The 12,955-nt window shown below is 39.6% G+C and overlaps 1 protein-coding gene across 1 annotated transcript in view; it reads left to right on the top strand.

Annotated features, from left to right (window-relative positions):
- Positions 1–12,955, top strand: part of erc2 (ELKS/RAB6-interacting/CAST family member 2) — a 53,438-nt gene that overhangs the window by 20,891 nt on the left and 19,592 nt on the right. Inside the window, 8 exon segments of the mRNA XM_042495993.1 lie at positions 1,613–2,047; positions 2,703–2,777; positions 6,319–6,474; positions 7,370–7,537; positions 8,699–8,866; positions 9,840–9,977; positions 10,591–10,731; positions 11,804–11,944. Coding sequence (XP_042351927.1) covers positions 1,613–2,047; positions 2,703–2,777; positions 6,319–6,474; positions 7,370–7,537; positions 8,699–8,866; positions 9,840–9,977; positions 10,591–10,731; positions 11,804–11,944 — 1,422 coding nt within the window.

Genomic DNA, 12,955 nt, shown 5'->3' with positions numbered 1-12,955 from the left:
AATCTCAATGAGTCTTTTACATGGTTAAATAAAGGATATGTAAATGACAGAATAAAACCAAACCAGACTTTTAAATAAATAACACTACTATTTATATAAATAAATATTAGACCCATCTAAGATCCGTGAATGTAAAATCATTGTGGTTGATTTGAACCAATATTACAGCCATTTTAAAATCTGTTTTTTAAATCTCTTTCCAGAAAGGTAATCTCAACAAGTCATTTTTTTCTGTCTGTATGTTATGATTATGATTGAGTGCTTAAGGCTGATAAACAGACAGCCAGACCGACTGATGGGCGTCTCTCATTTGAAATCTCTGGCCGGTTTGTGTTGATCATCCGTCTCTGTTGCATCATGCTCTGACGCTCTGTTTTTACCATACATTTGTTTTTCTGTTCATTCTGCCCATGCTCTGCAGCTGCTGGATGCCAGGAGAACCAAGGTTTGTCCCTATGTTTGCACCACGTGTTGTGTGCACAACATAGAGTCACCTTCAGTGTGGCGTGTTTTTCCAGACACCTGGCAATCCCTTTGCACCATTGCAACCTTTTCTCCTCTAAACCTCAGAACAAAGTGAATTATTTCCAACAGCTCACCCTGTTCCCTTCTCCTGTGAACCCTCATATGTTCCCTTATGAACACTGTAAAACTATAAAGAATTATTAGTTTTTTCAATTGTGTTAATGCAAACGTGTCTGGTGCTCCATCCCCCTGTAGTACCACAAACCTTACAACCCCAAACTGCCTGTAAAGTCTTAGAATCTGTTTCCTCTCCTCTAAATCCTGATTGGGCCATTTTCTGGACATAGACTGATCTCTCTCTAGAGGCATCTGCTGGAGGGAAACGCTAACAGGCAACACCAAGCCTGAGTCATCTGTGACAGAAACTCGGCCCTAAACCCAGAACCAACACCCCTGCACAGACAGAAATACAGTACGGAGTGTGTTTTATTTTATTTTATTCTGGACACACAAATTCACAAATGACCATGGTATCAGCACATTAGAATAAGAATAACCACTCATTCTTTTCATAGATGATGCTCAATTAGCGCACAGACCCCTTTTCATTATAGTCTCTGAGGTTTAAAGAGCAATATTTGTATAGAGGCCTGACAGCAAAGACCCCCTCTGCACTGTAGGGAAGCAGCAGGGCGGTCTTCTGCTTGATTAGCACATTAACAACCCTTGTAAATTCTGCTCGTGTGTCGAAAAACAGAACAACCTACATTAATAAATTAATAGGTTTGACAGCTGTAATTTATTTCAAGAATTATTCTTTTTTTTTTTTTTAAAAAAAGCTTACTGTGATTCCAAAGGACTCAAATTTGATTCTTCTTCCAGAATAAAGAAAAAAAAATCTTCCTCTCTCACATTTTTCCTTAAATAAGCCAAACTGTCTTTGCGCTATACATATTTGTGGATGTCTAAAGTTTGGTAAGTGATATGCTCCCCCTGTTTGACCTGCTATAGCACACAGAACTGTGTGCAACAGCAATTCAGAAGAGTGTTTGTATGTTGTTACCCTCATGTGTAGTGTTGTCATGAAAAACATTTTGTGTGTTTATTCCTAAAATTAATTTTAATAATTGTTGAGTCTCTCTTTCAGCATCTCCAGATGACCATCCAGGCTCTGCAGGATGAGCTGCGCACACAGCGAGACCTGAACCACCTGCTGCAGCAGGAGAGCGGCAACCGCTCCGCCTCCGACCACTTCACCACCATCGAGCTGACGGAGGAGAACTTCCGTCGGCTGCAGGCCGAACACGACAGGCAGGCCAAGGAGCTCTTCTTGCTGAGAAAAACCCTTGAGGAGATGGAGCTGAGGATCGAGACCCAGAAACAGACGCTGGGTGCCAGGGACGAGTCCATCAAGAAGCTGCTGGAGATGCTGCAGAGTAAAGGGCTGCCCCCGGGGCCGGGCAGGGCGTCTGAGGAGGAGGAGCAGGAGAGAGCGAGGCGCATTGCTGAGGCAGAAGCCCAACTCGGACACCTGGAGGTCATTCTGGATCAAAAGGAGAAGGAGAACATCCATCTGCGAGAGGTACTTTGAATGTGTTGATATTAGAACTGCAATGATTAATCGATTAGTTGCCAACTGTTGTTGTCAATCACTAATTTGAAGTTATCGTTTAAAATATGGTCAAAATTTTCTTATTCGGGCTTCAAAAATATGAATATCTTCTGGTTTCTTTATTCCTCTTTGACAGTAATCTTAATATCTTTGGGTTGTGGACGCAACAAGAAATTTGAAAACGTCATCTTGGGGCTTTGATTACCATTTTTCTCCATTTTCTGACATGTTATAGACCAAACAAGTAACTTATTTATCAAGAAGCTAATCGGCAGATTAATCAGCAGTTTTAGTTTATATTGAATATATTGGATTCACTGCACAGGAGTGAAAATCAACTGTTTTTTTTAGTTTGTGTCACTAGAGGGCAGTGCCAAGTCTCTCATAATCAATATACTCTGTTATGCAGCATATATTGTGGCATATTGATTATGTAATGAAAAAACCTGAAAACTGCAGAGCCCAGCACTTGCACTAAACACTTTATATGTGTAAAGATAAACTTTATATGCGTGTTTTTGATGTGGGTTTATTTTAGTTGTGTAATCCTGCGTTCAGTGGAGATTACAATAGATTCTGCTGCACTAGTGCCACATAATATATATTATTGTATCTTTTTTGAAAGGAACTGCACAGAAGAAATCAGCTGCATCAGGATCCAAGCAAAACCAAGGCCCTTCAGACCATCATCGAGATGAAAGTAAGAGCCTGATTCGCATTATACAGCCTGACCATAGGCTCACACAGCAGTCACTATTAAAAAAAACAATCTTTAAGTAATTATTCTTAAAATGAATACTTCATGTCATAATTAATATGTTGTCAGTTTGTTTTATCAAGCTACAATTTTTATATGAAGATTTAGACTATACAAACAAACATACTAATCATGGAGAGTCTGTCTAAAACAAGGGGCCCAGTTAATCTTAACCCCAGTTAATCAAACTTTATCTGGATCAAAATTATCCAGATTTGGGAATCCAATGTTTTGCCATCCAGAATCAGCTAATCCATCTTACTTACCTGTTTTTCAAAGCGACATTAGACTAGATCAGTCTGATCCAGATGCAGTTTTTTCAAGATTACCAAATCCAGATTACCAGTGATCTAAATGGGGTCCATTTCAACAAGTAGGCTATTAACTATGTAAAGAACACAGACATTTTATCTGAAGTGACAGAAAAAACCTACAATAAAAAATACAAACATCCCCTTCCATTTTTAATTTCTGTTAACAGTGAGACCCCTCGTCTAATCTATATAGCTATATCTGTAACTATCCATACATACATACAGTGTACATACATACATACACAAATCATGGAAATTATGGATTATGGATATTTTGAACTTTTGATTGCATAATTTTTATTAATATAAAGTGATTAATGAAAATTACATTCAAATGAAACACATTTTGATATTTTTCCCTTTTTGGTGACAAAATCGTTTATTATTTTTCTGTACTGTACTGAAAGACTTAATAGGTAGCATAATGTCCTCTTTATCTACTTTATTACAGTAACACTTAAACAAATCAGTACAAAATATAAATACCTGTGTATATACTACATGATTATATGGACCAGTTTAAAAGTTCTATTACACACTGGAATCAGGAGAATCCAGATTTTTTTTTTTTTTAATCAAGGTCAGGTACTCCAATCCCACTAAAAAGTTTTGACCAACACAAACTGCTTTCTGTGATCTAATCTGATTTCAAAATCCTTTTTTTTCTTATTTTAAACAACCCATTTTTAAGATTTGATCCAATCTGATAGCTGAAATCCAATCAGATTACTTTTGAACAACTGGGCCCAGATGTCATAAGACAGATGTTTTGTTAATATGTTTATGTCACATGACATTTCCAGGCCTTGTATTATGTACACTGCTGCATGTGTAAACAGAGGCTCACACTGCTGTGTGTTCCACTGAATCTATTGTTGTTATTGTGATCATCAGCAGCTGAGTCATTAGTAAACACACTGACACATCTCTCTCTCTCTCTCTCACACACACACACACACACACACACACACACACACACACACACACACACAGACACACTGTGTCTGCTCACAAAGCAGTTGTGTAAACATCAATAAGAATCAATATTTCTGTTCAACATTACAGCTGTTGTGGCTCGCTGTAGAGGTGCAGCAGCCGGTCATGCCAAGCTGCCTCACACTTGTTTCATGACCAGCGATGGTGTGTTTAATTTCAATAATTCTTCAGCATCACAGACAGCAGGTCCATCATTTCAGCTTAATTTTGCGCAGATGAGAAATGTTGAAAATTGCAGGGTTTTGTTTAAAACTTTCACTCAAAAGTTCTTTAAGACATCATATATGTCAAGCTGAATTATAGCAAAATGTGTATCAAATGATGCACTAGAAATTAGATATTTTCAATTGGATATAAGCTGGTTGTGCAGGTCTAAATATGGCATCTTGGATTTGAGTAATTCACCCATGATATAACAGAAGAGAACAAATATGTATGGCATGTTTTATGTAACTTTAGAGCTTTAGGGGAAACTTAAGGGACATTTAAATATAGGACAAATATTCATAATATTTAAAAAAATATTTAAGAGTATAGTATGCAGTTTTAGGGACCCCACCCATAAATCACCATCAAGTGTGATTGCCTTCAGCTAAAGCAAATGACATTTTACATAAATCCTTATTACATTGTTTAAAACTGATGCAGCTGTAAAATGCAAATATATGACATGCAAATATGCTTATATAAAAATGTCTACTCAGATCAGCACTTGTTGTGCGGCCGTACCGTACAACAAGTGTTGTACCGCTGTAGACTCCACCAGCCTCACTGCAGAGGCCTGACATCACTTCCTCAAAATAAATCATGACATCATCGCTGAGCTGACACAGCCCCTCTCACTCGGCTGGATCGGCGCTGTGCAGGCCCCAGCCTTCCCCCGATGCGGTCATGTGACATCTGTGCTCTGGGATCCTGTTGATATGCGTACAGAGCGAGGGGAAGACCCGCCTCCTCCTCCTCCTCCTCCTCCTCCTCCTCCCTCTCCCCCTCCTCCTACTGTGCCGTGCAGGAAGACCCTGCATCTCTCCCCTCTCCTCTCTCCCTCTGCTGTGTTGATGCTGATGCTGAAGCACGAATAATCCTCCCTCCCTGTCTCCCCTACATCCCTCCCGCCCTCTCCTCCTCACTCACCAGAGACAGTGCACGGTATATAGCCTGCCTGCTGCTACCATGGAAACAGGTGTGGTTGTTTATGACAGCGATAGGCCAGTATGCAGGGAGATAGATCGAAAGAGAGACACACAGAGGCAGGGAAAGAGAGATAAAGAGCAAGATTTACTGACCAGGTCGATGTGCCAGTGTTACATGTGGATGGAATAAAATCTCCCTCCTTTTGAAGGTACGCTGTCTTGTATCTATTGCGCCGATGTTAGTTCATTGATGTTCATCTCGTAACATGAAGACTGACGAGAGATGCAGTGGCAGGGCGAAGTGCATGTACATGTGCAGCGCTCATGCATTAACTGCTCAGATCCTTCACGTTTAGTCTATCATTCCTCATTACGATACATTTCCCATGTTCCTCTGCAGCGGGCTGTGACTGACCCTGCTAACGGCCACAAGTTCATAAGTTCAGAGCCACTAGGAGGAGAGAAGGAGAGACACAAAAAGAGAGAAAGACAGGAAGAAACAAGGTTGCTCTATGCTCTGCTGGAGAGGGAGATGGACCATGGCTAATCTTGAAGACGTTGTATTATTTATTTAAAAAGCCGTGAAGCTAAAGCTGCACTCACAGTCGCAGTCCAGAGACTGGATTCTGCATTGATCTGCAAGCAACTACAGCAAAAGCTACGGCTTATTACTTTTCTTCCTCTCCCTCCACACGTTTCTCTCTGGGTCCTGGCTGATCTCTCCGTGCTGGATGTGTGCTCAATATTTCCCAATGGTGATTAGTCCTCTGAGCCGCTGCAAAGAGCTGGGTAGAAAGCTTCTGATTTCACCGACAGATACTGCAGTTGCTCTCAGCTACACCAGAGAGCTTCTTCCAGTCTCTCTTTATCATGCTGCATCCCTCTCTCTCTCCCACTTTTTTAAGCCTCTATATCTTTTTTGTCAGTCTTTCTGTCTGTTCTGGACTCTTGCCTCTAGCTCAGGTTCATTTTGCAGCATGCAACTTGTGGACATGCCAGTCCAGCATTTGAGGTGTGTCTCCTCTGCATGTTTGTGTGCAGGACACCAAAATTGCCTCTCTGGAGCGCAACATTCGGGATCTGGAGGATGAGATCCAAATGCTGAAGGCGAACGGCTTACTGAACACAGAGGACAGAGAGGAGGAGATCAAACAGATGGAGGTCTACAAGAACCACTCTAAGTTTATGAAGACCAAGGTAGATACCGTCTGCACTGTGCACGAAATACTGTGAAAACATGACATGATTGAGTGGTTCGCGGACAGAACTTTGCAGAAAGGAGAATACCAAAGAAAGCTGACGTGTCTCTTAAATTAGCTGCTTTAGAATTTAGTGTCATCAGCAAAGTGTCCTGTTGGCAACTATCTGAGAGGCGCTGCTGCTGCTTTTTAAAGAGCTCAGTGTCAAGAATAGCCAAAAAAAGGCAAATTCAGCAAGTGCATGCTGTGGCATAATAAAATACTTAACTTTTCTTCTTTAATTATGTATGCAAGCTATGTTATTCTGCTGCCAACAGATAATTGTGATTTATGTTATGTTCAAAGAGTGAGCTCAGTGAGAGTGATAGATTCATTTTAAATAAACTGATTTCACCTGCTTTATGTGGTGTGTTTCTATCTGCCCATGCTCCATGATGACATGATAACTTGTGTTTTAGTTGTTAGAGCTACACTGCAAAGACGCCAGCCGAGCTACCTGAAATCTGTGATCGTTTCCAGGTGTATTTGTCCGTGCGCTCTCATATGTCTCTCCGGAGCTTTGACTCTGTGTTTACATACCGCTCCTCTCGTTAGTCGACCAGGCGTACATCAGCCACAGTTTTGTTATTCTATTTTTAGAGCTCTTTTCATCAATCATGAATAGAGATGATGTATAATATATGATGAATGCAGGGGAGTCAGTCCCAAATGCATTTTTAATGAGGGAGCGCGTTGATGAAAATAGTGCAAAAGCCGTGCTGACTGCTGGAGCTTGGCGTTCAGTAAAAAGAGGCTTTCTGCTCTTTATCTGTGTCTCACACACACACACACACACACAGTAATGGTGAAACATTACATTGCTTATGTAAAATGGTTATTTTACATGTCTGCAGATTGACCAGCTGAAGCAGGAGTTGTCAAAGAAGGAGTCGGAGCTGCTGGCTCTGCAGACAAAACTAGAGACCCTCAACAACCAGAACTCAGACTGCAAACAGCATATCGAGGTGCTCAAAGAGTCTCTCACTGCCAAGGAGCAACGTGCTGCCATCTTGCAAACAGAGGTAATGGGGAAAAAAAACTTAACTTGTTTGTACACATATAGTAAATCAAACCTAACAATACACTGCCTCACAAACATTTTCATACTCTGAGCCAAACTGAGCAAATAATAGGCTCGCCCTGAGCCTGAGGCTTATTACTGTAAGTCATATCAGCACTTTATTTACTTTGGGATTTCAAACTAACTGTGACTCGGGGCACCACTAAAGAAATGTAATGCTCAGTGTACTGTCACAGCACATCTAATAAACATCCAAAACATCAAATAGCTACACGAGGAAATAAATAACAGTGGGCGCATTACGTTTACTTTTATGCACAAACTGAAGATTATCACCACGCTAATAAATGCTCGCTCAGCACTGGTAGTCCTTTGCAGCTGCATGGAGATTAAGTTAAGTTGGGTAACTACTTAAAAGCTGACACCATAACGGTTTTAGGTCTGCAAATTGTGTGTGTCTAATAACTCAATTTTACTTAGCTACAGTCAAGTCCACATTATGTAAGATTTTTATTTTTCATTTCTATTTATTGAGGTTCCTGTAACAATTACATATACTCCCAGTTCCTAATGTATTCTGAAGCAATTTTTTCGTTATCTTTGAGCTACCTTAAAGATATACTGTGCAGTATATAAAAAAAACAACAACAACAATGTACAGACTCATACAGAAGAATTCACTCTAGAACCCACTAGAACTGTTATTTGAAGTATTTTTCTTCAGAGACTCTACCCTCTGCCCGTGTTTTCTTCTTATCTTCTGTGTATGGGACATTTAATGGTGTGTTCCCCTTTACAGCGCTCATTTTAAGTCAGCGCTTTATAAAAAGGGAGCGACCAGGTGCCGATTGTGATATAGTGACCCAAAACACAAAACTAGAGTGAATCTTGGGTCGGCTCTAACTTTCACTTTCATTGGCGAGTGTGTTATAAACAGTCATTACCTTTAATAACACACAAAAACAGGTGTCATACAAGACAAAACAAAACACAAGACCAAGATATGCGGTAGCCAGTTCCAGTGGTAGTAATTAGATGAAACAGAGTCCTATCCATGTGGGTCCCTGAAAGACTGGTTGGCATATCTTAATAAATTCCTCGACATTCTCCAGATCTTTTATTCAAGTAGACTCACTACAGTGTGTGTTTTTGGCGGCTTCAGGTGGATGCTCTACGCCTGCGTCTGGAGGAGAAAGAGTCCTTCCTGAACAAAAAAACCAAGCAGCTGCAGGACCTCACAGAGGAGAAGGGCACTCTCGCAGGAGAAATCAGGGACATGAAGGACATGCTGGAGGTCAAAGAACGGAAGATCAATGTCCTGCAGAAGAAGGTGAGGATCAGAATTGAAAACCTCGTTATTTAAGATGTATGACGGGATGAAAAGAGGTTTAAATTTAAACGGTAGGAATACCAATGGGGGGTAAATGTTGGAAATCTTTCGCTAACTGCTCTCTGAGTTATTGTTACATTATTTATCAGTTACATCGAACTATGGTGAGTAGGCAGAGGTCTGTGTTGGCGTACTCCAGCTGTTATTTGAAATGAGCGATGAGTGGAGCGCTTTGTGTCGTCACGCTCTTGTGTCCTGAACTAAACCAGTCACTCTGTGAAAATACAAAGCAGAGTGGATACTCTCTCCATTAAGAGTGAGAGAGTCTCTGTTGCTCTCAGGGGGAAAGTGTCCATAGAAAGACAAGCAAGAAGATATTTCTGCCCCACTGGATCTTGTGTGTGTGTGTGTGTGTGCGCTATAAATACTCTCAGAGTGTTACTCCCTCTCTCACCCATTCCCGTTGCTTTATCTCTCTCCTGTCTTGTTCTCTCACACCTCCTCTCCCTCATCCATCCACTTTTCTCTCTCTTTCTCATCTCTCATGATTTCTGAATCTTTGTTTTCTCCTGATGTGGTTATTTAGTTTGGTTTCTCTGTTGTGTGTCAGTCATATACTGTAGTATATTAGATCACAGCATTTATTTTACTGTCTATAAGTAGTTTTGGTTTTACATTAGTTTTAATGCACCATTTATATTTTCTCACAGATGGCAGCTTGGTTTATATTCTGTTCTCCTCTTTAATCTACTTCTCAAACTCTTTTTTTCTTATGTGTTTCTTGAAATGGAAATGCTTGGTTGTAAAGCCTTAGCACATTTCAAACCATGAACATGACGTTGTCTGTGGATGGTGTTAATCTTCAAAGACTTTTGTAATCTGCAAGTCCAGCTACACCAACTTTAAATTCTTCTCCCTGCTTCTCTGCTTTTTTCCCATCCTCCTGTTTTCCTCCTCCTCCTCTTTGTGTCAGATTGAGAACCTGCAGGAGCAGTTGCGAGACAAAGACAAGCAGCTGGGGAACCTGAAGGACAGAGTCAAGTCTCTGCAGACCGACTCCAGTAACACAGACACCGCCCTTGCCACCCTGGAGGAAGCTCTGTCAGAGAAGGTATGGAAAAACACTGTAGCATCAGTGAGGAAGCAGTGAGAGTTCACGGTTTGGGATGTGAGCAGCTGGTTGACTAAAAAATGTTTCCTCTTTGGGTGGTCATTATACGAGAGCATACAGTCGGTGACTGTCCCGCTCACACCAATTAGTATGATTTTTTATTTATTTATTTATTTTTTCCTCCTTTGGACAGAGAAGTGTTAGCAGTATGCTAACCACGGTAAGCCAGCTGCTGGTGGTTGCTTCATGCTTATGTACTGTACATGACTGGTATCAATCTTCTCATCTGACTCTCACCAAGTAAGCTAATAAGCATATTTCTCAAAATGTTCCTTTTTGTAGAAGATAAAATAATCATTCTTGTTTGATCACACTGGCAAATTTAAGCTTTCTGTTTATGACATTTCATAAAACGTACAGTAAAGCTTTTACCTCTAAAGCTGCTCTTAAAGCTTACTCTTGCGCTCTTACTGTACACGCTGCAAGTCACTTTAGAAATGTGTCTTTCTACTCACAGTTTAGCGTAGAGACTTTTTAAACTCCTAAGTTGACTCTTCAGAACATTCTTTAGGGATAATTCTTCTAATGCTGTTTTTGCATGTATGTGTTTCAGGAGAGGATTATTGAGCGCTTAAAGGACCAAAGGGAGAGAGAAGACAGAGAACGTCTGGAAGAAGTGGATTCCTATAAGAAGGAGAACAAGGATCTGAAGGAGAAGGTCAACAGCCTGCAGATAGAATTAACAGAGAAAGAGGTCAGTGAATATGCATGGAGCAAAGATATTTTCTTTATTGTGTGAGGGTGTATGAGGTGTGTCCACTTGGCTGCATATTGTAAACATGCTGCGTCTTTATGTTTCTCTACTCGGCTGCACTGTACAGCAGTGGTTCCCTACTGGTCCAACCACTAGGTCGTGATTTCTCCTTTGTCATAAGTTTGAGGTCCACACAAAAGATAAATTACGACAGTTTCATTTCACAAAATGTGAACAACACGTGAGCTTAGAACACAATGAAATAAAACATAGTGCAAGAATTACTTGCAGTTACTTGAAACTTTATGATCAGAAACATAAAAATGCTGCAAAGGCACAACATGCTAACCCTTTGAAACATGAACAAAGTGGCCGTATTCCTTTCAAGAACATGCGAAGAAAGCAAAGAGCAACTTTAAAAGAACTGACCCAAAAATTGCCAAGAACTAAAGGTTCCAAGAAATTTCCTGAAAATAAGCAAAAAAAGAAAAGTAAAGACATACTTTGAAATATATAATTATAATAATATAATTTTTGTTTTTTTGACAGTTTTCCGCAGTTTTTGATTAGCTTCTAGTGATTCTCTCTCTTTTACTAATTTTTTGCAATTTGCGGAACATTTCTTGCCAAAGTTGCTCGTTGCGTTTTTTTCCATGTTTTCGAAGGAAATGAAACCAATTTGCTCAGGTTTCAAATTTTTTAAATACTTGTGAGAGGTGACTGAATGCAGCACATACAAACTAATATAAGTCCAGGTTTTAAAGGGTTGATAGGTCATATAATATTGAGAACAGGGAAATAAAATAGTTGCTATACTGGAAAAAAAACAGGTTTGTGTGATAAATGAGGCCCTTAACAAAGTCTGTACTTTTTTTACAAGCCTCACACGAGTCACATATGGTCCATTCAGAATGGACCTGTGACCCACTTTTGGACTGCAACCCATCAGTTAGGAACCACTGGTGTACATCATATATTTTACCTCTTTTTGCTGAAGCTTCAGGCACTTTGGCCTGTTGGGTCTCCTGGTTTGAGCCTGTGCTAACTGTCTGTGCTGTCTGTCCTCCTGCAGTCCAGTCTCATCGATCTAAAGGAACATGCTTCATCCCTGGCGTCCTCTGGCCTAAAGAAAGACTCAAAGCTCAAGTCACTAGAGATTGCCATTGAGCAGAAAAAAGAGGAGTGTAGTAAGTTGGAGACGCAGTTGCAGAAGGTAGGCTTGCTTTTCACATAATTACTCATCAGACTAATGTGTAGTTTTGCATTTGATTTTAGGAAACAGGTCATTTAACCTAGGTTATTTATCTTTAGATGTAAATAATTCACAAATTGTACATCAATTATTAATTTTTTTTCTACAAGATTTTTTTTACATAAGTTATGGAGTATTCTTCATTTTAACCCCTCCTTTTTCTTTAGTTTGGACTCACAGCTCATCATTCTATCAACACTTTTGTTGCAGTTAAAGATAAAGAAATCTGCAGTCCCAGTTCAGGACTAAAAAAGCTCCAAAGTTTAGTAAACCTAACATAATACCACAGCAGTCTATGGTGGGAAATGCATGGTCATAATCTAATCTAATCTAATTTACCATTAGTTACAATAAACACTGACTTCATAATTAATATCCCACAAACATTTTTAAGTTATATTTATGGGTGTTTCAGAAATAACACAACATATTAAGATAGAAAAGTCTATACTCATTAAAAATACATACAATAAAACCCTGCAATTTTGTTGTAGCTGTAATGCTCATTAGTATTACGTTATCTTTATGCATTACAACATTCTCTTTTCAAGTTCTTAGCAAACATCTTAGTTACTTTCAAATTCTCCCCAAAGCTTTTAAAACATTTAGGAGTTTGTTTTAAAAGCTCCAACTGTGTCTGACTGCGTCAGTGCTTTTTCAGCCAGTTACAATACAGTATGTAGCCTGAAAAGAGTATGAAGGGATTATTTTTTTTATTTGCACCTGACAGTCTTAACTAAATGAAAAAGGGCAGACAGGCAACCCAGTAAAGAAAATAACAGATGTCATTTCTATAAGATTTTCCAAGATCTTTTTCAAATTTTAGGGCAGCAAAGGCAATGGAAAATTCATCCATATACATCTAATCAAAAATACAGAGAAGACATGTAAGCATCTCTGCTTTTGGTCTGTACCAAAAGTAGCCCTTATGCCCTATAAAAAACATAGAATATATACATATATATGTGTGTG

This window comes from Plectropomus leopardus, chromosome 2 (genome assembly GCF_008729295.1).
Source record: "Plectropomus leopardus isolate mb chromosome 2, YSFRI_Pleo_2.0, whole genome shotgun sequence".
Taxonomy (NCBI): Eukaryota; Metazoa; Chordata; class Actinopteri; order Perciformes; family Serranidae; genus Plectropomus; species Plectropomus leopardus.
The sequence above is the reverse complement of the archived record's forward strand: the minus strand, read 5'-3'. Positions and strand labels throughout refer to the sequence as shown.